The sequence below is a fragment of the Giraffa tippelskirchi genome, chromosome 2, assembly GCF_054371585.1.
Source record: "Giraffa tippelskirchi isolate mGirTip1 chromosome 2, T2T-mGirTip1v1.2.pri, whole genome shotgun sequence".
Classification (NCBI taxonomy): Eukaryota; Metazoa; Chordata; class Mammalia; order Artiodactyla; family Giraffidae; genus Giraffa; species Giraffa tippelskirchi.
Window position 1 is genome coordinate 195,259,925 of NC_137276.1, and position 25,074 is coordinate 195,284,998.

Here is a 25,074-nt window from a genome sequence, read left to right on the forward strand (position 1 = left end):
AAGATTGCCAGGAGAAATATCTGTAACCTCAGATATGCAGATGACACCACCCTCATGGCAGAAAGCAAAGAAGAACTAAAGAGCCTGTTAATGAAAGTGAAAGAGGAGAGTGAAAAATTTGGCTTAAGCTCAATATTCAGAAAACTAAGATCATGTCATCTGGTCCCATCACTTCATGGCAAATAGATGGGGAAACAGTGGAAACAGTGACAGACTTTATTTTTGGGGGCTCCAAAATCACTGCAGATGATGACTGCGGCCATGAAACTAAAAGACGCTTGCTCCTTGGAAGAAAAGTTATGACCAACCTAGACAGCATATTAAAAAGCAGAGACATTGCTTTGCCAACAAAGGTTCATCTAGTCAAAGCTATGGTTTTTTCCAGTAGTCAGGTACGGATGTGAGAGTTAGACTATAAAGAAAATTGAGCGCCGAAGAATTGATGCTTTTGAACTGTGGTATTGGAGAAGGCCCTTGAGTGTCCCTTGGACTGCAAGGAGATCCAACCAGTCCATCCTAAAGGAAATAGTCCTGAATATTCATTGGAAGGACTGATGCTGAAGCCGAAACTCAAATAAGTTGGCCATCTGATGCGAAGAACTGACTCATTTAAAAATATCCTGATGTTGGGAAAGACTGAAGGCAGGAGGGCAAGGGGACGACAGAGGATGAGATGGTTGGATGGCATCACCGACTCAATGCGCATGAGTCTGAGTACACTCCAAGAGTAGGAGAAGGACAGAGAGGCCTGGAGTGTTGCAGTCTATGAGGGCAGAAATAGTCGGACACCACTGAGTGACTGAAATGAACTGAACTGAACTGAACTAAAATTCACCTGGCAACATTAGCAAATGGTAAGATATAACCATAAGAACAAGCTGCACCTTTAAGTTACATTACTGAAAAGTCATTATACTTGTAAATCTCAATCATATCCCATTTTATCTTCTATCTCTAATTCTACTATAATTAGTTCTTATTCAATATATTTTTCTTCGAATAATTTGCTACTATGCAAATGCATCTAATGCTGCAACTAGTATTTTTAAATGTTGAAAAAGTCTGATAATATAGCAATACTATGCTGAGGAGGTGCTATTAATGTCTTCAGTATAATAAACTACAAGAATCAAGGAAATAAAACTTTGATACAAATGTTATCTCTAAGAGTAATTTTGCCATAGAGTATCATTGAGTAACATAATAATTACTTTAAAGAAGTGGTTCGGTAAATTAAAATGTTTAAAAAACAGAAGCAATTCTGAATCTACTGTGAACTTTCTGAATACAATTTAATGTCACTTTGTTTTTTAAAATCCTTCTACTAAAGTTTGTCTCAAGATAGCATGTGATATAGGTTAATTACGTGCATGTTTTATTTATTTATATTAACATTTTATGTGATCTTATTTATCTTGCTGACACATTTTTATATTACATCTTTAAATAAGACACAGAGCATCATATGAAAATTATTTAAAATCTAAATAATGATTAGGTTCTTGCTCAATGAAAAAATTGTGTGAAATAGTTCAGTGCACACTGATAATGATATTGAGACAGAGGCACATCTACTCCTTTCTTGGTGTGGATATCAGAGACTGTCAGTAGAAAAAAACCAGAGGAAACAGTCAGTTTTTAAATTTTTCCTGATCTATATTCAGTCTTCAGTTGCGTCCAACTCTTTGCGACCCCATGGAACATAGCCCACAAGGTTCCTCTGTCCATGGGGTTTTCTCAGCAAGAATACTGTAGCGGGTTGCCATTTCCTCCTCCAAGGCTTCCTGATCTAAGCTTTTATTATTTTATTTAAAATAAATCCCACAAAGATAACACAAGCAATACCACAGTGATAAAATATAATTCAAAGTGGAATATAAAGGCTATTGAGACTTCTCTCCAAGCAAGTAGTAGCTAGTACGCTGTTTCCAGTTTAGAATTTTCAAAACCATATTTAGTAACAGTATTCTGATGGCTCTTGCCATCAGATATAAATTACATGATATAAATATAAATAACATGAAGTGTCAGACTAGGGTGTATCATTTGCTGTCATTAAAAATAAATTCTATAAACTATCTATAATTAAAAGCAAAATGATATGTCCTGTTCAGATTCTGAGAAAGGTCAGCATATATATAAAGTAGATACATCTCTTTCATATGGACTTGAGACTAAATGGCCACAAGTAGACTACCAAACTCAATTCTTTTGATTAAGTTAACAGCATTAAAAGGTATTAAAACAGACTAGATTCCAAAGACTATATATTTAAGTTCTCCCATGTATTGAAACGTTTAAAATTTTACTGATAATTTCTGTGTGTTCTTAAACACTAAACCTTGCCTACAGCTAAATAACAAACTTTGGGATTAAGTGGAATTTATCATCTGATATAATCTCCTATGGAAAAGATGATCTTTTATTTGATTTTACTTACCATGATCAAAATTTTAAATAATTTAAATTATTCCTCTGTATACCAAAAACTGAAGCATCAACCCTGGATTTTTAAATAAAATATTTTTATTAAAACACTAATGTTTTATAAGTAAATCCATATTTTATGCACAGATATCACTGAAGAGACACTATTAATATATTTTATAGCAATGAATTATGTATTGCTATGAGATTGATGAGCACAACCATAAATAGTCAGTGCAGAATCTAATTCTGTTAGAATCAGATTAGCTTAGTTCCAATGATATTTCTTCCTTCTACATAAAAGAGACAGAGATTTTTTTTTTCCCTTTCAATTGGTCTAGTAGTATGTAGGCTAGCACCACATAATCAAATATGTTAATATCTGTACAAAAATTATGAATCAACACATCAAGTGTTATAAATTTAGTCTATAAGTAGGCTCTATTTAGTTTGAGTCACATTTTGCTGCTAAGTGAATTCAGGCTGGTTTCATTTATTTCAATTAGTCTACCATAAACTCACAAGTAAGAAGTACCACTTTAGGGAAAATAGAGAAGACTCTTACCTTGACACATGAAACCTCTTTCTTCATAGCCAGCATTGCAGGAGCATTTGCCAATGGGTACAAGCCATTCACCTTCTGTACTGCAGTACATCCTGGGAGGATCTTCCTCCTTAGAATTGTTAACACAAGAACCTCTAACTTCCACCAAAGATTGGGAATCCATGGGTACTGTGTCTGGAAACATAGCCAGATTCTTCACTGTAAACGGGCACTTTTTGAAGTACACTCTCACAGACACTAAGGCAACACAAGCACCAACATCTTGAAAAGCCAAATAAAATCCCTTTTTGTTGACAGGACCTACTTCTCTAACCTCAGTGTTGAGTTTAAGAATACGGTCCCCAAGATCCATTTGCGTGAAACTTTCATCAGCTGCAATGGTGTCAATCTTTGTATACTGATGTTCTCGGAATTTGACTCCATGATCATCATCAGACTCCATGTAGTACAGATTGAAAGTCTCCTTGCAAGTTCCCAAAACCAATGGAATGCTATTGCAGTCCCGGAGAGTGAACTTTAGCTCCACATAGATCTTCTGAGCTGAGTTCCTGGGGACCCAGTTTGTCCTCAGCCAATTATTTTGACTATGATCCATGACATTGCACACCTGGTAAGTCCGGATGGGTGTGTAATGTTCATCAACACCACTGATCTCTTCCCACTTGAAGAATGAAAGAAGAAGAAAAAAGAAAGGCAGAATTAGTGAGTTAAACGTGATGAATAATTGTGAATACAAGATGAAGGTGTTAATGGCATCACAGGAAATACAAAACAAATAAGCAGAAACTTCACTGTTGCTCATTAAAGATCAAGATGTGCAGCAACTCTGTAACATTCTTGTTTGCAGGGTTTTTTTTTTTTGCCATTTTTAAAGTCTTTATTGAATTTGTTACAATATAACTTCTGTGTGTTTTTTTTTTTGCAGTTTTTATTATTTACAAGGTTCTCTGAGTTCATTGACACAAAATAATTCAGAATTTTGATGAACACGTTTGAATTTTACTGGAGTTTGTGTGATATTCAGGAAGAAGTTTCTTAGCAATTGATTGGACCTAGAAAAACATCCTAGGATAAAAATGTCAAATCAGTCATCTCTAATAACATGATAAAAACTATTTTGTTGTATATTTTAGGGGATTTTTTTGGTTTGCTCTTTAAAATGAAATAGAAAAAGAAAAATACCACTGCCTAGCATTTCTCTTTATTAAACTTTCCCCAATTTTGGCCAGACTTTGGTAAAATCAGTATATCGCAAACAAAGTGAATCTAAATTATTTCATTACCAGGTATCTTTATGCATGACATTTATTAACATACTTGCTCATTTCAAGAAATACATGATGGAGAACTTTGAATTTCTGAAGTAAAAACACAAACATGTCTCCTTCCCATCTCCCCAAAACCCAACAAATAGTTATACATGTAGAACAGAAGATTTAAGTATAGTGAACATTTCAATTCTTAATATGTTTTATCCATGTTAAATTTTCCACATGCAAGAAATACATGGCTACATAAATTGTTGGTATAGCAGTGAGGGTTATGATGGTAATAAAACTTTTTTTCATTGTAAATACACTCAAAAAGTTTCAAGACTTTTTAGAAAAGTTAAGCACTGCTTCTTTGATCCTTATACAGGTTTTGAGAAGCTTTCAAGTTAGCATAACATTGTTTGTGTTATTTATGATTCTGAAACTATTATTCTATCTGTTTCTAACTATTATGCCTGTGTCTACACTCTCTTTATACCATGCCCAGTTATCCTATTGCTGCTAGGAAAATACATCATTTTCCATGTCATATTAGGGTTCTAATCTTCTATGGCTCCCCATTACTCATGTACGAACTTCGAACTCTTCAGTTTGGCATTTGCGGTTTTCCAAAAACTATTCCCAACTTACATTTAATTTTTTCTAAAAGTTTGAATTAAGACTAGAGAATTATAAGTTTCACTTATGCACATACTGTTCTTGTCTCTGTGAACTTTTTTGTTTTTAAAAGAAATGTTGGATCTTCTTTTGTTATGGTATAAAAATAGAGCATTGGACTTTGCTCATTTCTACGTGATGCCTCCTATAACCTTAACGTGCTTAAGACACTTCGTGTTTTGTATAACACTTATTAAATATCTTTTTCATTTTTAGATTTAATTCATGACACATCATTAGATTAGTTTAACATTGTTTCATATACATTTGTTAGATTTTAGAGCTCTTTATATCCTTTGTAATATACAGCACACAACTTCACCTTTTGGGAATAAAAGATGAATAAAATGCATAAAAATTATGTTTTCTTATAATATATTTAGTAATAATTCAAGGAAATAATAAAGTTCATATTAGAGAATATATTTTAACTTTGTAAATAAATAAATGAAATCCTTGTGATGCCCGTTATAAATGGGTTCCTAAAATATTCTTCATTAAGAGAGTTTTTTATTTTCATAAGGAATAAGTTTTAAATAATTTTTAACTAAATCAGTGTCATTTAAAATATCTTAATGTATTTTCTACTTATATTTATTAAATACATATAGGAATTCCAATCCACAACTTCTAGTTACAAAGGGAGATAAAATGCTATTTTTTTAAATTGACAATAACCAAAAGTAAAGAAATATGGCATTTATCTGGCCTTTGAACCTCATTAGCCAAAAAAATAATTATTTACATTAGAATGTTTGAATTATCAAATCCAAGCTGCACCCTGCCCCACTACCAATGTGAGAAACACAGTTTTAAAACTCTTTATTCTCCTTAGCTCTCCTACCAACCTAAGAACAAAACAAAAGCAAATAATTAAACAGCACCACTTATTTCAGTAACTTGGATCATTCAGGGTCTGGAATATATGAGAAGCAATCATTTTCTGGAGGCAAAATTGGCTTGTCTTTATCGTCATGGCTAACATCCAACAAAGGAACCCATTTTTGTTATTTTAGAAAACCCTAGAATAATATACAAGAAAATACTCATAAGATATTTTTGATAATCACCAGTTTATCATTTTCAAACACCCATTCTATAAATATATTATATGGAGAGCTTTTAAGAACAAAAGTATATATGAGAGTCTCATTTCTGAGGATTTTACACTGAGGTGACTATAAAAGTAAGTCACATTCAAAACCAAAATTAATGTATAACTTTAATATCAGAAAATGTAAAACCTGTGAACTGAGTTGAAGCTCAAAAAAAAAACTGCAATGTTAAATAGTATTATTATGTTGCATCTTCTCTGTTAGTATTACATTGATTCTATGATGGCATTGTAGAGCATAGAGCTAACAAAAACTCCAGAGAATAAATGCTTTCTATGGGCATTTTACAGAACATTAGATGACAGGCATATTTAAAAATTAGACAACTGACTTCAAAAATTTTAGGTCAGAATTTCCTTATCAAAATAGATAAGTTTGTACTTTGATGAATCAGTTGCAATTTTCTCCTGCTCTGGACAGCATTTTGTCAGACACCAAACAGAAATGACACCATGTAAAGATTTTCACAATTTGATATAAAATTTGATTTTAATTATGAAGATATCAATGTAGTCTAACATTTTCCTTTGAATGCTAATTTGGCAAGCTATCACAAGCCCTTGAATGCAGAAGTACAAATTGCAAGAAGATAATGCAAACAGCACCAGCATGCTCTGTGCATAAAAAGGTTGCAGAGAGCAATTATCACTTCATTAATTTGTAATGAAAACCAAATTGCCTGTAAGTGATGGTGACTTGCCATCTCAGACCACTTGCAAAAAAACAGCAGGTCTCTAACTCTAGCATCTGTGGAGGACTTGTTTAGTTGCTCAGTCCTGTCCTTTTGCGACCCTATAGACTGTATGTAGCCACCCAGGCTCCTCCGTCCATGGGATTTCTCAAGCAAGAAGACGGAGTGGGTGGCCATTTCCTCCTCCAATGGATCTTCCGGATCCAGGGATCAAACCCATATCTGCTGCTTGGCAGACAGATTCTTTATCACTAAGCCACCTAGGAAACTGCTGAGGACTAGAGAGTGGAAATAAAATTCCTAAAAAAGCAGTTTTGCAACAGCAGCAACAGAAATCATTAAAGTGCTGTTGTAATTCTTACATTTTATAAATTAAAAGAATACTCATATTTACCCAGTCTTCATACTCCAAGAACTAATGTGTACATTCATAAATTATTGGAGATAATATACTGCCATAGTCATTGTGCCAGGGCCAATGTGAACCAAGAAAATGGGTGATTTAGAATTAGTGACACATAAAATTGGGTGGTACAAAGCATTTATCTCTTCATTTTTCTAACCCTTAAGGAACAATCTCTTCAAGGGGTGTCTAGCAGTAACACCATCCAGTAGAGAGGGACACAGAATTAGTAAGAACAGAATTAATAACACAGACACAGAACTAGTGACTAGTAAGAATGCAAATTCTTTCTAAACCTCAAATTCTTCAAAATCAATAATTCCAGGAATAGCCTGGTTCCCAGATTCTTACTATATAAGCTTTCATCATTAGACCACAGAGACCAGAGGTGACTTTCTTGTTTTTTTTTCTTTTCTTTTCCCAGATTATTACAACTGTAAGAAAAACATATGCCCAGACTTCTTTTCCCTAGAAGGTTGATTCAGAATTCTATTCCCTGTAACATTAGCACAATGAGTCTCCTTATCAACAAAATACAGTGTAAGATGTGAAGGAGATTCAATTTATATTTTTAGATAGCACAGCTCCTTGTCACTGAGTCAAATATATATTTTGAGGGAAAACATGTTTTTAACAATTGATCAGCATTTGACCTATTAACTCTCATTCTAATGAACCTCAATTATAGTAATATAGGATTTATAATCATCGTTGACATTGATTATTCTCTTGGATACATTCTTTGCTACTTGCTTATAGAGAGTAGGAGGAAAATGTTTACATTTTCTTTAAAAGAGGGAGAACCTGTGATACAGTTAGTGCATAGGCTAACTTAAAGAAATATTTAGAAAGTGAGAAACATAACTTTGTGATTTACTTTATAAGGTTTAAATTATTTCTTAGAAATTTGCAGGTGATATTAAAAAAAATGATACCAATATTCTTATGTTTGCAATGCTACATTTATATTTTAATGGTGAATAAGAAGCACATAGTTCTGCACTTCAGAAAATGCTACTGTGACTAATGCTGCCCTTAATAACTGTGTGATATTAAGTTGATTTGTGTCATTCTTTCTCCTCTCCTGTTTCTACTCTTACATGTTTTTCCCTTTGCACATATCCTAGCTGTTTCATAATGCAGTGCTCATCTCAGAAATATTTGAACGTTTATCACACATCAGCACTTTAAGCTTGGCAATGCATAATCACTTACAGGAAGATGTCACTGGCAAGTGTCAGACACAGATGTATGTAACAAACTGACTATATTTCCATCTATTATTAAATAGTTTTTCTTAGCCATTAGGCCTCAAAAGTATATATATATACACACACATACTTATAATAGTATTATATTAAAAAGTAGAGTAAAATAAAGGAGTTCAGACAAATGAGAAATAGAATTGGGAGGTTTGGGGGACTTTGTTGGTGATGATGATTTGGGGTCAAATCAGAGAAATACATTTATAACCAGAGGACTGAGGAGAGAGAAGATGGGGATTTGATATTGAAAATTCAGCATCAGTAACAAGATGCAGGCCAAAGTCTAAAGATAATGATGCCCAAAAGGTACATGCCTAAGACGGCATGTCCAGTAATCTTAATAATAATGACTACTATCCATCCTCCCACCGACCTTTAACTCCTAAGTAATTAGCAGAAATTTGATAATGGTAGTAGAAATATCTTGTTGAAAACAGAGAGGACAATGTCTCAGTTTGGGTACAGTATACAGAGAAGAGATGGAAAACCAGGAAAGGAAAGAAAGACCAGAGATTATTATTGAGGAAAGCCATATTAAAAAGCAGAGACATTACTTTGCAGACAAAGGTCCATCAGTCAAAGCTGTGGTTTTTCCAGTAGTCATGCATGGATGAGAGAGTTGGACCACAAAGAAAACTGAGCACAAAAGAATTGATGCTTTTGAACTGTGGTGTTGGAGAAGACTCTTGAGAGTCCCTTGGACTGCAAAGAGATCCAACCAGTCCATCCTAAAGGAAATCAGTCTTAAAATATTCATTGGAAGGACTGATATTAAAGGTGGAACTCCAATACTTTGGCTGCTGGTGCGAAGAACTGACTGATTGGAAAAGACCCTGATGCTGGTAAAGATTGAAGACAGGAGGAGAAGGGGACAACAGAGGACAAGATGGTTGGATGCCATCATGGTTGGATGGGCATGAGTTTGAGCAGGCTCTGGGAGTTGGTGATGGACAGGGAGGCCTAGAATGCTGCAGTCCATGGGGTTGCAAAGAGTCAGACATAACTGAGTGACTGAACTGATTTCAGAGAATAAGAGAAAGAGTTAGGACCAGGAAAATGTATCATCTCTGTTTGGGTATTGGGTAGGCCCTGGTACATTCTGTAGTTAGAACAAGACACTGGCTATTCAAGGCAATGTCTTCTGAAAGTTTGAGCAAGTGTGGGGATCCTTAGTTCCCCATCAGCCCCTACTTTGGATTCTCTGTCTTTACTCAGCACTTTACAGTCACAAATACTTCCATCTTCAGTCTCAGGATTTCTCAGTTCCTAATACCCTTAGACTGAGGCAAGAACTAGGGCAGCCTCAGCTTCACCATTCTAGGCCTTTGATTTCAGTAATTCTCTCCCAATTTGGGGTTGGTTTAGTGGTACTGTATTGAGATCTCAGGGCTGTTGCCACATCTTTGCATCTGTAGAAAAACATCCCATATTTCTGACTACAGTCTGTCTAATTTCCTTACATCAAAAGTTCTTATTTTTGGCTAAGTGTTAACCACAGATCTTTTTAAAAATACTACTTCATAAGTGTCTATCCAAAATATTTCATTTTACATTGTCTAGGAGATTCAGATGTGACTAGGCGACTCCCTAAGGTTGGGAACCAAGATTCTATGTCCTTTGGACAACTTTTGCCCTCAACTTCACCTGACAGCATATTCCACTATCAGCTTCCAAGACTTCTTTTTTTTTTTTTTTTTTAATATTGGACGATAATTGCTTTACAGTGTTATGTCGGTTTCTGCAGTTCAATTCAGTTCAGTTGCTCAGTCGTGTCTGACTCTGCGACCCCATGGATTGCAGCACGCCAGGCCTCCCTGTCCTTCACCAACTCCTAGAGTTTACTCAAATTCATGTCCATTGAGTCAGTGATGCCATCCAACCATCTCCACCTCTGTCATCCCCTTTTCCTCCCACCTTCAGTCTTTTGCAGCATCAGGGTCTTTTCAAATGAGTCAGTTCTTCACATCAGGCAGGCAAAGAATTGGAGTTTCAGCTTCAGCATCAGTCCTTCCAATGAATATTTAGGACTGATCTCCTTTAGGATGGACTGGTTGGATCTCCTTGCAGTCCAAGGGACTCTCAAGAGTCTTCTCCAACACCACAGTTCAAAAGCATCAATTCTTCGGCGCTCAGCTTTCTTTATAGTCCAACTCTCACATCCATACATGACTACTGGAAAAACCATGGCTTTGACTAGACGGACCTCAGTACATCAACGTGAAACAGTCATAATTATATATCCCCTTCCTCTTGAGCCTCCTTCTCCCTCCGATCCCACCCCTCTAGGTTGTCACAGAGTGCCGGTCTGGGCTCCCTGTGTTATACAGTAGTCTCCCACTAGTTATCTAGTTTACACTTGGTAGCGTATATCAATTTGCTCTACCCTCTCCTTCCCAAGACTTCTGAATCTCCTCAGAAACTATTGCTATGTCTAATGTTTCCAGATAGTCCTGCCTCTGTTTCTATTGAAAGCCCTGTTGCTCAGCCCTCATCCCATATGTTTTTGATGCCTGATTTGCCGAGGCCCAGATGTGCCTTATGTAGAAGCTCACCTGAATAACCGCATCTTCTACCTCCCACAAAGATTTGTAAGATATTATTATAATAAACAACACAAGTCTAATCATACTGCTCTTCTATTTCACATCTGGTGGTAAATGCAAAACGTGTGCATTACAAAAAGATGTAAACAGTGTGTGTGGGAGGGCTACCTTCGGTCACATATTTCTCCTGGTGTGAATGCAAGACAACTGGCTTTAGATATGCTACAATTTTAAGAGTTCACTATAATTTGGTAGTCTCCTACTGTGATTCCTGAAATGATTTGTGATTTTTTTAAGATACCTCTATAGCAGTGGTTTTATTTGATTCCACATGCATTTATTAAATGTTTCTATATGCAAAGCCCAGGTTAGAAGCAGTAGATAGTAAAAAGATCACTAAAATGTGACTTTTGCTATCCAGAAATTGATGCTGGAAGGAGGGGCATGAGTATCACACAAGGCAGATGATGATACGTGGTCCATTTGAGGTGTTGCAGGGAGCTGTGGGGAAAGAAAGGATTACTGGTGGAAGGCGGTTCTGGAAAATCACTAAAGAAGAAATGGAAAGGTAGGATGACTAGAATCTCCACAGGTGGAAATAGGAGGGTTCACTGAGAGAAAGAGTGTGAGCAAACAGGAAGACCTGTGAGGACAGAACCTGTGTAAGGAGTGGGGTTCCAGTATGACTGGAATTTAGGGCACTGAGCAGCCAGGATGTGGGCAGTCACTTAAAAAGAAAGGACTGGGCAAATTTGGGAATGTCAGCTGATATATCTTTACTTCATTTGCTACCATGAAAAACTACTGAAAAGAGGCACATGGTTTGCTCCGGACTTTGGAGTTGGTTCTCCAAAGAGAAGGAGAAAGAGGGGTTTGAGAAAGAGGGGTTTCAGAAAGACCTCTGAAAGTTCCAGAAGAGACTTCTGGAGAAGATGACCTCTGCTGAATGAATGAACATTGAACATTTCCTAAAAGATTATAAAGAGATATATTTTTTTTCTTATGAATTTATATAGGTTACAGCTACATGTGCAGAAAGGAACACAGCTCATTATACTATAATTTTGTGACTACTAAAACATTTCAGAAAGATTCCCGTTTGTACTGAAACACTGCAAACAACAACAGAAAAAAAATTAAAGGTACATGTATAAATAAATGTTTCTTTCATTTTTTTGTGTGAAATAGTGTTCTCATTAGATCCCACATATCCACATATCTGATTTCAAGAACATGTAATTAATATTTATTGAATAACTACTATGTACCAAGCTCTATATTGATAATATGGTAATGAAGAAGATAGGAAAGGTACCTGTCCTTAAGGAACATACTGTACTTATGTTAAATCCATTGTTATATCCATTTTTACTTTGTATCCATTTGTATGTTATATCCATTTTCATTTATTTCTCTGCTCATTATTCTTTCTCACCTTCATGGTCTCTGGTTTGTCTTATTTTTCCCTCTCAAATATTTAAGTGAAAGTGAAAGTCGCTCAGTTGTGTATGACTCTTTCTGACCCCATCAACTATACTGTCCATGGAATTCTCCAGGCCAGAATACTGGACTGGGTAGGCTTTCTCTTCTCCAGGGGATCTTACCAACCCAGGGATCAAACCCAGGTCTCCTGCATTGCAGATGGTTTCTTTACTAGCGGAGCCACAAGGGAAGCCCCCCAAGCATTTCATTCTATGCCTAAAACTAAATACCTCATACAGATTTACTAAAATTAGATATCACATGATGTGCTAAATGTAAAACTCACATAACTAACAAAGCATAGGAGTATGCTTTGGGGTGCAGAAGGCATCGATTTTTAAAAACAAATACTCTGGTTAACTATATGTCAAAGAGTGACCTTAACCAATTAATTATAAGACACATATCATGTCTATAAGCATTTTGTAAAAATAAAAACAAACAAACAAAAAAGAATCAGGAAATGAATTTCTACAAAATGTGTATTAGTAAATTTATGATAAAAATTTTTGAATGTATGATGAAAACTTTTTGAAAGATGAAAAACAATCTTAAAGTTTGAGAGATGGTGGGTGGTAATGAAAAAAAATTTCCAAAATAGAGCAAAATGCTTAAAGATCTATCAAAAAATGAATTTCCAGCCAGAAGAATGAGCTTGCAAAAGATATAATACATTAAAATATAAAATATACCATGGGAATAGCATATCTACATTCTTGATTGTCAAAAGTTTTCAATTAAATCTGCTATTTGAATTTACTTTTCCTGTGAGGGGAAAAATATCAATGCAATGAAAGACAGGAAAAGTAAAATTTTCACTGTAGAGGTTTGATTTTAATGGTGAAATATTTCTATTTATAATGTAAGAGAAATACAATTGCAAAATGTTATTTTTAGAAGTATAACCATGAAAAAATTTACCATTAATCTGAAAATTATTTTCATAAAGAGAAAGCCAAAATAGTTTAAAAATCATCAATAAACCGTTTATCTATTCCATAAAGTTGGGGGAAATTATTTATATTTATCAGAAATTTTTCACTCTTTCTGTTGCTATATAGTCAAATAACTACACTTTTCCTAGGTTAAATTCCCCTTTAATGTCAGGGAATAAAACAATGAGACTATCATGTTTCCAATTCTTGGAAACATATTTAATATGAAATTGCCCAATAAAAAGGTAATTTTAGAATTCAGTATAACTGCTTGAAAATGTGGGGTAAAATTCCACGCACATTGGCTTAACTTGTCTAGACTGAAAACTGTGTTAAAATGGACTTTTACAGAATTATTACAAATGGCCAACTACTTAGAAATTAATGCATAGCAGTGACAGCAGTACATTTCATACCAGTTGTGAGATTCATGTAATTTCCTGCTATGATAATGGGTCACAGACACAGTAATTCATAGCAATTTATGATATACCTGTGGAGCACTCACAGTGACGGAAATGAAATTAACTCGTGTCACTGTGGAACATATGCTAAGTTTTACACATTTTCAGATAAGTCAGTTTATTTTTTAACACAATATGTGTAATTCCTCAAAGCAGTTTCTGAAATGTAAGCTGCTTTATAGCAACAATTTTAAACCTGCAGAGACATCTTTGGCTGTTGGGTGGCAACCCTGTTTCCTAGGAACATTTTTAATCATTTATCCATTTAGTATCTTAGGAAGGCCAGCTATCTTAGGGTCTAAGCTCTAGATACAAGCAGACCCTAGGTTTGAAGCCTACCTTTGCTGGTTAATAGGTTTAATAGCCTATGATTAAATTTACACAACTCTGGGAAAAATCATGGTAAACTCTTTCTAGATATGTGAACAAAAGTAGACTATCCATTTTAAAACAGTTGTAACAGTGCACGGCACTTGGGAAGCAGTAAACAAATATTATTATTCTGCTGAAGTTAACAAAAAATGTCATTGGGATATATGGATTTTTTCTTATAAAATAATAGAAGTGTATTTTAAATTCAAGATTTATCTATTTTCTATTCTTATTTCACTAGCCTAGAGATTTTTCAAATTTATTTAAGGTCACCACAGTTTCTGACAAGTGTAATTTGTTTACTCTTTTGAAATTCAATAAATATAATTAATGACAAAAGTCAACTGACTATATTGTAAATGAGCCTGCTGTCTATTATCTATGATAAATATGCTATTCTATGTGGAGTAAAGTTTTGCCAATATTATTCCACACTTTCCTAGGTACTATAGTTCTGCAACATTTTTAGACAATTGACTTCAATTCCTTTCACTATTTTCTTAAATGAAAAGTATATGATTTATCTGTATGTTAAGAGACATGTTTTAATAAAATAAACATATGTATTATTATTATATTATGTTTTTACTTCATACTGGTCACTGTGTTAAGTCTCAGTTATGTCATGTCTAAATTGAGATGATAATAGTACCTTTCTTACAGTATTGCTTAGTTTCTTAACAGATTATATTGGCAGTTAATAAGTGCTTACATAGTTGTCACCTGTAAAGTAATACAAATATTTATTAAGCACTTACATGTTACAAAATTGTTTTCTAGTACTACCATTATGATAATGGTGCAGAATTCATGGTTTTCTGACCTTGATAAATCTTAATCATAGGAATGGAAATATGTTTGTGTAAGCCTAATGTTAGACAGTCATTCATTTATTCAACAGAAATCCACTGAGAACCAGGCACTCTTCTATTTCCTGGGGACCACCTTCTCCATGGGAAGAACAATGGTAAAGTCATCAATGTTTTAATAGAGCTTATGCTCTCCTTGAAAGAAAACAAAGAGTAAATAAACAATCACACAGACACATGAAAGGTAAGCTGACGATAATTATTATAAAGAAAAACAAAGACAGAATGGAAGACTATAGGTGGCTTGACAAAATGACATTTCAAATAGGGTAACCAGAGATAAGTTCTCATTTTTGTAGTCACTTGAATGAAGTGAGTAACCAGGCATAGAGAATACATGTGGATACAGCATCACAGACTGAGAGAACAGAAAGAATATGAACTGTGAGATTGAGGGCGGTGTCATAATTAAAGCGTGGCAAGGTGGCCACTGTGGCTGAAACAGAGTGATCCAGGAGTGAAGTGGTGAAACCTTAGACCTGAGAGGAAGTTGACTACAAATTTGAGTAGGTCCATGCTGGCCATGTGAGAGACTTTGGATTTTATTGTCAGACAAGAAGGAACTCAGTATATGGTTTGGCCAGAGGAGTGGCATGATTTGACACATATAGGGCTACTGTGTGAAAAATACATTGTAAAGATCAAAGACCTGTGATGTGAGATCATTAGGAGGTTATTACAGTGACAGAGGATAGGATGTTATTGGTAAAGGAAGGGAGAACAGATTCTGGAACTCTTTTGGTGGTAGATCCAAAGGACTTGATGATAGACGGAGTGCAGGACATTGGAGAAGGGTGGAGACTGCAACACGCGCACACACTCAAAGATTGGCAACAGCTGATGTGATACTAGAGAAAGAGAACAGAAGCCAGGAGGTGGCATATAGGTGAGTAACTTAAATGTAAGTGGAGGGTTGACTAGTGAGAATGGGTGATGATGGTTAGAAAGAGGAAAAATAACACATTCTGGGCAGGGGAAGAAACATCTAAAAAGACTTAAAAACATAAAAACATCGACTGAGTTTGGGTATCATGAATCTGCTAAAGTGAAAGATGGAGCTAGTCTTTTCTTGATTAATTTGACTCATATTAGACACTTGCTATGTACTAGGGCTCTATTTCTTCTATTAGAGACTCTGTTTAGGGACTCTAAATATTTAGACTCTTTATTCACTGCAATAAAATGCAGTTAATAAAGTCAGAAATCTGTCTCTCAGAAAGCTTACATTCTAGTGCCTGCGAAGTCGCTTCAGTCCTGTCTGACTCTTTGCAACCCCAAGGACTGTAGCCCACCAGGCTTCTCTGTCCATGGAATTTCCCAGGCAAGAATACTGGAAAGTGAAAGTGAAAGTTGCTCAGTCGTGTCCGACTCTTTGCAACCCTACGGACTATACAGTCCATGGAATTCTCCAGGCCAGAATACTGGAGTGGATAGCCTTTCCCTTCTCCAGGGGATCATCCCAGTCCAGGGATCGAACCCAGGTCTCCTACATTGCAGGCAGATCCTTTACCAGCTGAGCCACAAGGGACTGGCGTGGGTTGCTATTTTCTTTTCTAGGGGATCTTCCCCACCCAGGGATTGAGCCCGCATCGCCTGTGTCTCCTGCATTGGCAGGCGGGTTCTTTAACACTGAGCCAGCTGAGAAGCCCATGGGGAAGAATTGGTGGAGTTAAGTCCAATCCTGGGATCTGAGCAGAGGACTGAGAAGACTCAGCCTCTGCACGGGATCACTCTGGTTTTCTATGAAGAGAACAGCAGAGAATTAGAGGAGGAGTGGACGATGATTGTGTGGATAGTATGGAATGTAACAGAGGATTTTCTCATCACTCAGTAGATTCAAACAAATATAAGATTTAGGGACATTAATTTGACAAGAATATAAAGAATGGTTTGGAGGAGGAGTGGAGGGAGACGAATCGAAGAAATTGTAGTTAACCCATTACTGATTCCCAGCACCAACACAGTTCCACATAATCTATTTGCTGAATGAGTAAATGAATGGGTTAATTTTTGATGGCAAGTAGTATTTTGGTGGTAAAACTCAGACTTGACAATTGATGGGTGTTTGCTTTGAAAAAAATGAAAACCTGGTAATGACTCTGAGTCAAGTTAACATTTGATAATCATATTGACCATTTTATGAGGCCATTACTGTAATGGGCTTTCCCAGCAATGCATCATTTTATCCTTGCAAAACCCCTGTGCGGCAGGTACTATCATCAATTAATTCTACAGAGGAGACAAAGGAAACTGAGGAAGAGACTCAACTTCTCACCCCAAATCACACAGCTGTAAATGGTGGAGCCTTGATTCTAATCCAAAACTCTTCCATTACAAAGCCTTTCCTATTTTCCACTAATCTGTTTTGATGACTTGGAAATGAAAGTCACCAGCAGAGAGGGGCAGCAACATAGGTGGGACAGGTTCTGTAAGGAAGAGAAACAGTTTTCTTTAACATAAAAAGCTCAGCCTGATGTGTCAGTGAGAAACATAAAGAAGTTTTCAAAAGTTGGCAGGTCACCCAGAAGTCAGTAGACATTCAGATTTTGGAGTTGCATAATCAAAGCTTTGGAAATGATTGAGATGATTTAAAAAATATATAAGACAAAAGGTATTTTAGAAACTATTTTGAAATGCTTATATTTAGAGCTTAGAAAGAAAACGATGAGCAGATGAAAGAAATGGAAATATTATAAAAATAGCTGTTCAAAGCATTCATGTTGAAATGTCCCCTACATCAAAAAAGTTTTTCAAGTTAAGTATAGTAAATACTGCTAGAAAAGGAGCATTTACACAGTAGAATTAGAACAAGAAGAAAACAAGTCAGGTGGGGCAGAATTTCAAGAACTTTGTGTTTAATGTGAAGAATACGTTAACATAAACAGCATATGATCTGAAAAGAATGAACTTGTTAGCAGAAGGATACAGGTGATTTACAAAGATTTTTTTTTTTTTTTTTTTAAGTAGCAGAGGTTTTTATAAAACTTTCTGGAATTAAGGAGGGGATGGCAGAGAATACATTGAAGTAGCAATTGTAGTCTTTTAGAAAACAATATTATTGAACAGAAAAGATTCAGTGATTCTCCAAAGAATGAGCCTGCCATAATGCATTTTACCACATACAGGGACCTAGAGGCTTTCTTCACAGATGAAGAAACTGACATCTGGAGAAATACAAGTGTCCAATGTTACAGTGCTAATTAGGGACCAACCTAGACCACACAAGATCCAGGTCTTATTCTCAGTCCTGCATTAGTGCCCATATACCACACTATCTTTTTCCAAGAGAGAAAAGACTAGTCTTAATGTCAGTTTTGATAGAAGTCTGGTCCACTAGTTATGTATATGAAATTTTAACTAGAAATTTCCCTCAGTTATGGGCAAAACTTGATGAGTTTGAAACCGTATGTGGGATCTTAGGTCTCAAGCAGGGATGGAACCCACATTCCCTAAAGTGGAAGCATGGAGACATAAGCACTGGACTGCCAGGGAAGTTCCTGTATTGCTATGTTTTGTGTTGTGATATTTTTAGATGAAATTCACTGCTTTGTTAGATGTTCGTTTTCTAAGCATATCAATTAATCTTCTTTATACCATGCTTTAACATGATCTGAAATATTGATATTTGTTAAAGAAAATCTACATATCTGGGAGAATATTTGAGAATGGACTTAACCTTTTGTCAGTCCTGACTTACAGAAAACTGTAAACAAATCAAAAGTGGTAAACATTCCAGTGTGAAAATTATCATGATTATCACTGTTCTATAACATAGTGTATTCAGTTTCATAGCTCAAAGTGAATGTAATTATAATAAAAAACAATGAAATAAGTTGGGATCTTAAATATTCACGTGTCCAGAATTAGAAATAAGTGTCAACATGTAAAGTTTTAACCATAAAACTTTAGGGGTGAATTAAAATTTAAATATTTTGAGCTTGGAAAAATGGTTCAATATTATTTAGCTAATATTTAGATAGCAAGTAAACACACTGGAATAAACTTATCATACTAAGTAATATGTATTCAGAACAGTATTTTGTATAAAAAATATTACAAATAAAAAGCAACTGACCTAATATAAAACGATCGAGGGCATTTTTCTAATGACAAATTAAATTGTGCACAATAAATTTATCAACTTATAACAATTGTTACCACAGTAATGCCAAGGCCACTATCAACTGAAAAAAGTTATTATCTTGAAAGCAATTTGAACGTTAAAAGAATTATACCCCAAAATAATAGCCAACTACATAAGTTACAGAGTTCTTGTTTTCTTTGCTCACAGTTTGACCATTTGTTTATTTATGGTATCTCAAATTATCTATAAATGCTCCACATAAAGAGAAGGCATTGAACAACATATATTATTTTGTGGTTTCAAATATTATAATAATATAAACTACAACTTTGTTATTATATCTCTATTCACTATCCAAATAATATTTAGTTCAACTGTCTACAAAATATTTTAGAGAATATTCAATGATAAATTCAACATTTAGGTATAAATAACAGATGTGCCAACACACAATTAGTAGAAAATAATTTTCTAAATTCTGCTTCTAATTTTACAGAAACTGATGATCAGTTTCTGCTTTCCTGATCAAATATAGCTAATGATGGTATATTTCAAAGCAGTTTGTGCTGGTTTAGCAGAAGGATGGCTCCTAGAATTATTTTCCTAATATTACATGCCTCCAGAAATCTTCAGCATCTAGAACTATATGGCACCCAAACTGATAACATGTACTAGTTTGTTTACTATATTATGATTCTATTCAAAATATGGAACCCATGTCATTTCCGGAGGATTATGGAGGATTATAGTACTATATTGAAGAAACTTAACTATAATATTAATTAACTACAGATGACTACAAGTACACTGGAAAGAAAATATTCTGATAGGATGTCCTAGTCAAATTTATACTCTGATTAACTGAGAAATAATTCCTAAATCTACAACTATTTAGGTTGTTATAAATGCCACTTAGCATTTATTCTACTTTGTTGTACATAGATAATATATATTATATGTAATGTATACCACTTTATACTATATATGATATGTGTATATATGTAAAAAACATATATTAGGTGGTGATTTTATATATAGTATATTTTACCTTTATTTGTATTTATTATCATAATTTACTGCTTTAAAATTTCAGCCTTGTTATTTTGAAGACAAATAACCCATTATTCCTATAAATCTGGATCCAAGAAAAGTCTAGAGTATATTATTTTCAGTATCAGCAATCTACCAATAGTATTATAGAGGGCTCAACCTAAGTTGATGAACATTATATAGCATAATATGATTTCTAGACCAAGGTGCCTAGGATTCTCCCATTAGATTTTGGTGTTCTTTCATTAGGCTTGCCTAGTCCCCAACATAATCATGCACTGGCAGTTTTCAATTGAGCAGATAATTTTCCAAGTTTTGATATGTATAGTCTAATATAATCCTCATCACTAACCTATAGGGTAAATGATTATTTATATCTTATACAATAGATAAGGACACTAAGCTACCTAAATATTAAGTATGATCCTGTCAACACACTCTAGGAAGTGATGGAGAGAAGATTTGAATTTAGGCACTCTAGTCACAGGCAGTACTCTTAATCATGTTTCTACATTGATTTGGCTCTGTTGATTTTACTTTTCTTTCTAGTGTTTAGTATTATTATTTTTGTTTAGAGGAGTTAATTCCAAAAGGCACTTATATGTCATTCTTCTAATCACATAAAAATTAAAATTCCTCTTTTCCCTGCTCTGCCGCTTCCCAGTGCCTGCACAGTGAGCTCCTCTTTGATTGTTAAGTCCCAATTCATATGGCACCTGGTCTGTTGAGATTTCTTCCCTCCCAGCTAACCTGAGTCACTGACTCCTCAGCTGTACATTTATATCACTTCCTAAATAATTCCACCTTTGCATATATTACTTCTTACTGCACTGATTTGCAGAAGTATTTTTCTCCAAAGAGGCTACATTTTCCCTGAAGGTAAATTTATGTGACCTCTAAACAGTACAAATTCTTTGTGTAGCTTAAGAATCCATCAGGGTGCTTGAAAATTTATATACTTGCTGGGGAAGATTATATAAAGCATAAAGCTGGTTGGGAATGGTGAGGTCTCAAGAGAATCATGGTAAGCTAGAGAGTATATTAATGGTCTGAAGAAATTCCACATTAATTTTTCTTAAATACTGTTGTCTTCTAATCTGTCACCATATCTAACTAGGGTCATATTTGCTCAACCAATGGAGAAACATTATATTTTATTTTTCTAATAAAATAACCAAAATGAAACAGGTAGGCATGTAACTATGTGTTATGGGCTGAATTGTGCACTTCCCAAATTTATATGTTGAAGTCCTAACCTCCAGTACCTCAGTATATAACCATATTCATAGATAAATTCTTTAAAGAGACAATTCAACTAAAATGAGGTTGTAAAATGCTAATCCAACATGACCGGGGAGGCCTTATAAGAACAGGATATTTGGACATAGACAGGTATAGATAACAAGCTATGTGAAGACACAGGAAAAAGAGAGCCATGTTTAAGCTAGGGAGAAACGCCTGGAACAGAGTCTTCCCTCATGGTTCTGGAAAGAACCAACCATTCTGACACCTTGATCTTAGACTTATAGCCTATAAGAAAATACATTTTGTTGCTTAAGCCAGACGGTCTGTGGTATTAGGTTAGTGAAAAAGTAATTATGCTTTCAGGCGTAATTCTTAAATCATTATATCTAGGCTCAAAAACATCTTTATTAATCAAATAGGAACAATAGCAATCAACACATTTTTGCCAAATGAGAAATGCTTGTTTATTCCTGTAGCATAAAAATCCATGACTCAGGATTCAATGAACTCTTGGAAAGCATTTTCTTTCTCCCACTGACTGTGGAAGCATCTTCCCCACAATAAGGTGTCGAGATGCTTGAAGAAGTGATGGTCGGTTGGTGAGAGGTCAGTGAATATGGTGGATGAGGCTAAACTCCATAGCCAAATTTGTTCAACTTTTGAAGCATGATTGTGCAATGTGTGCTCAGGCATTGTCATGGAGAAGAATTGGACTTTTTCTGTTGACCAATGACAGCTGCAGGGCATTGCAGTTTTCGGTGCATCTCATAAATTTGCAGAGCATACTTCCCAGATGTAATGGTTTTGCTAGGATTCAGAAAGCTGCAGTGGATCAGACCACCAAACAGTGACCATGACATTTTTTGGTGTAAGTTTGGCTTTGGGAAGCTTTTTGGAGCTTCTTCTGAGCTGGCTGTTGGTGGTGGTCATATAAAATCCACTTTTCATCACATGTCATAATCTGATCAAGAAATGGTTTGTTGTTGTTGCATAGAATATGAGAAGATGACACTTCAAAATGATTTTTTTCATTTGTGGTCACTGTATGAGACATCCACTTATCGAGCTTTTTCACCTTTCCAATTTACTTCAATTGCCAAACGACTGTAGAATGGTTGATGTTGAGTTCTTCAGCAACTTCTCTTGTAGTTGTAAGAGGATCAACTTCAATGATCCTCTCAATGGGCCACTGTCAACTTCCGATGGCTGGCCCCTGTGCTGCTGATCTTCAACGCTCTCATCTCCTTGCAAAACTTCTTGAAGCACCACTGAACTGTGTTTGTTAGTTTCTGGGCCAAATGCGTTGTTGATGCTGCGAGTTGTCTGCATTGCTTTATGACCTATTCCGAACTCAAATAAGAAAATCACTAGAATTCGCTTTTTGTCCAACATCATTTCAATAGTGTAAAATAAATATAAAATAAACAGCAGGCAATAAGTCATTAGCAAAAAGAACATGAAGCAAGAAATGTACATTACAATGATGTATAAGATAACCACTTTTATTTAAGAACGTATTTGAATATCAAACAGCAAAATTCAACAAAGCAAAACTGCAATAAATTTTGCACCAACCTGGCAGCCCTAGCAAGGAAGGAAAGCTATGACAAACTTAGTGTATTAAAAATAAGAATCATTACTTTGCTGACAAAGGTCTGTGTAGTCAAAGCTATGGCTTTTCCAGTATTCATGCATGGATGTGAGGACTTGGACCATAAAGAAGGCTGAGCGCCAAAGAACTGATACTTAAATAGTGGTGTTGGACAATACTCTTGAGAGTCCCTTGGAAAGCAGAGAATCCAAACCAGTTAATCCTAAAGGAAATCAACCCTGAATATTCATTGGAAGGACTGTTGCTGAAGCTGAAGCTCCAATATTTTGACCACCTGATGCGAAGAGCCAACTCATTGGAAAAGACCCTGATGCTGGGAAAGACTGAAGGCAAAAGGAGAATGGGGCAGCAGAGGATAAGATGGTTAGATATCATCACCAATTCAATAGACACAAATCTGAGCAAACTCCAGGAGACAGCAGAGGACAGAGGAGCATGCCTTTCTACAGTCCATGGGGTTGCAAAAGAGTTGGGCACAACTTAGCAACTGAACAACAACAGTTGTTGAAAGCAAAGGATATACCATGTAATAACATTTATGCAAAGTTTTAGAGTTTAATACTCAAATAAAGGTTATGTTTTTGCTGCTTAGTTAATGGGTTGGTTTATCATATTGCTCTCTGAAACTCCTGGTTCAAATGTTTTCATAGATATGCTTGGCAAACAGAATTTCAAAGAGAATAGTGAAAACAATATAAGACCTTTTATTATAATTGAACTATCCCAGAAAAATTAAGTATCCTTTGTCAGCATTTTCTAGCAAAGGTTAAAAAGATAAGTAAAGAAAATTATGACCTGATTTCAATAAGATAAATAAACTATATCAAAGAAGTATATATAGCCTTTAGGTTAAGTAGTCATGAAACAGTTAAGCAGCAAAACCTCGAATTGCTACAGATGGAGGATGTTTAATGGTGTTGCACAGCAAGTATCTTAGAGTCCAAGTTTCTGCACAATGAGAGACCTGTTTTCAGCTAAGACCTAATGTTGAAATTATGCTTCCAAGTAAAACGAGCTGAGTTTAAAATTTGTTTTCCATTATTATATCTGGGTAGAAAATAACTGCACTATTGCACAAAGAAGACATATATTAATAATAAATTGCAGAACTTATTGAACAAAATTAACATCTTCTTTCTAATTCCATTGTTAAAAATAGAGTAATTACGGTGATTTTTTAAACAGAGCAGCTGATGTGGAAAAAAACATTGCAAATTAAAGCAAAGGTTCTTTTTCTGGAATAAAAGCAATTGTATCTGGCAGCCTGATTTGGGACAATGAACACTTAAAAGAAATACCTCTGAAAATCAGGACTTTTCAATAAAAGATGTGCTATTCAGAATAGAGATAAGTTTCTTGGTATAGTTTTCACTGGCATCGTGGTAAAGAACCTACCTGCCAATGGAGGAGACGCAGGTTTGATACCTGGGTTGGGAAGATCTCCTGGAGTAGGAAATGTCAACCCACTCCAGTATTCTTACTGGGAAATCCATGGACAGGAGAGCCTGGCAGGTAAGAGTCCATGGCATCACAAAGATGCATCACAAGAGTCCATGGCATCAGCACACACATGCATAGTTTTTAATACTGTACTTGTAATGAAAGATTGAGTATTAATACTAATGCAATAAAAGTTCAGACATTAATAGCAACCCTACATTATATCCATTATGGTCTATGGCATACTTCATGGCATCTGGTCCCATCACTTCATGGGAAGTAGATGAGGAAACAGTGGAAACACTGTCAGACTTTATTTTGGGGGGCTCCAAAATCACTGCTGACGGTGATTGAAGCCATGAAATTAAGAGACGCTTACTCCTTGGAAGGAAGGTTGTGACCAACCTAGATAGCTTATTTAAAAGCAGAGACATTACTTTGCCAACAAAGGTCCGTCTAGTCAAGGCTATGGTTTTTCCAGTGGTCATGTATTGATGTGAGAGTTGGATGGTGAAGAAAGCTGAGCGCCAAAGAATTGATGCTTTTGAACTGTGGTGTTGGAGAAGACTCTTGAGAGTCCCTTG

The 25,074-nt window shown here is 35.3% G+C and overlaps 1 protein-coding gene across 30 annotated transcripts in view; it reads right to left on the minus strand.

The window, feature by feature from the left end:
* Positions 1-25,074, minus strand: part of EPHA3 (EPH receptor A3) — a 393,120-nt gene that overhangs the window by 269,569 nt on the left and 98,477 nt on the right. For 25 of the 30 annotated variants that reach the window (XM_081547714.1, XM_081547725.1, XM_081547692.1 and 22 more), the window contains one exon: positions 2,993-3,653. In XM_081547714.1, coding sequence (XP_081403840.1) covers positions 2,993-3,653 — 661 coding nt within the window. Of the gene's footprint in view, positions 1-2,992; positions 3,654-24,445; positions 24,549-25,074 lie in introns of those variants that run through there. The other 5 variants (XM_081547828.1, XM_081547832.1, XM_081547812.1 and 2 more) reach the window with 3 other exon arrangements.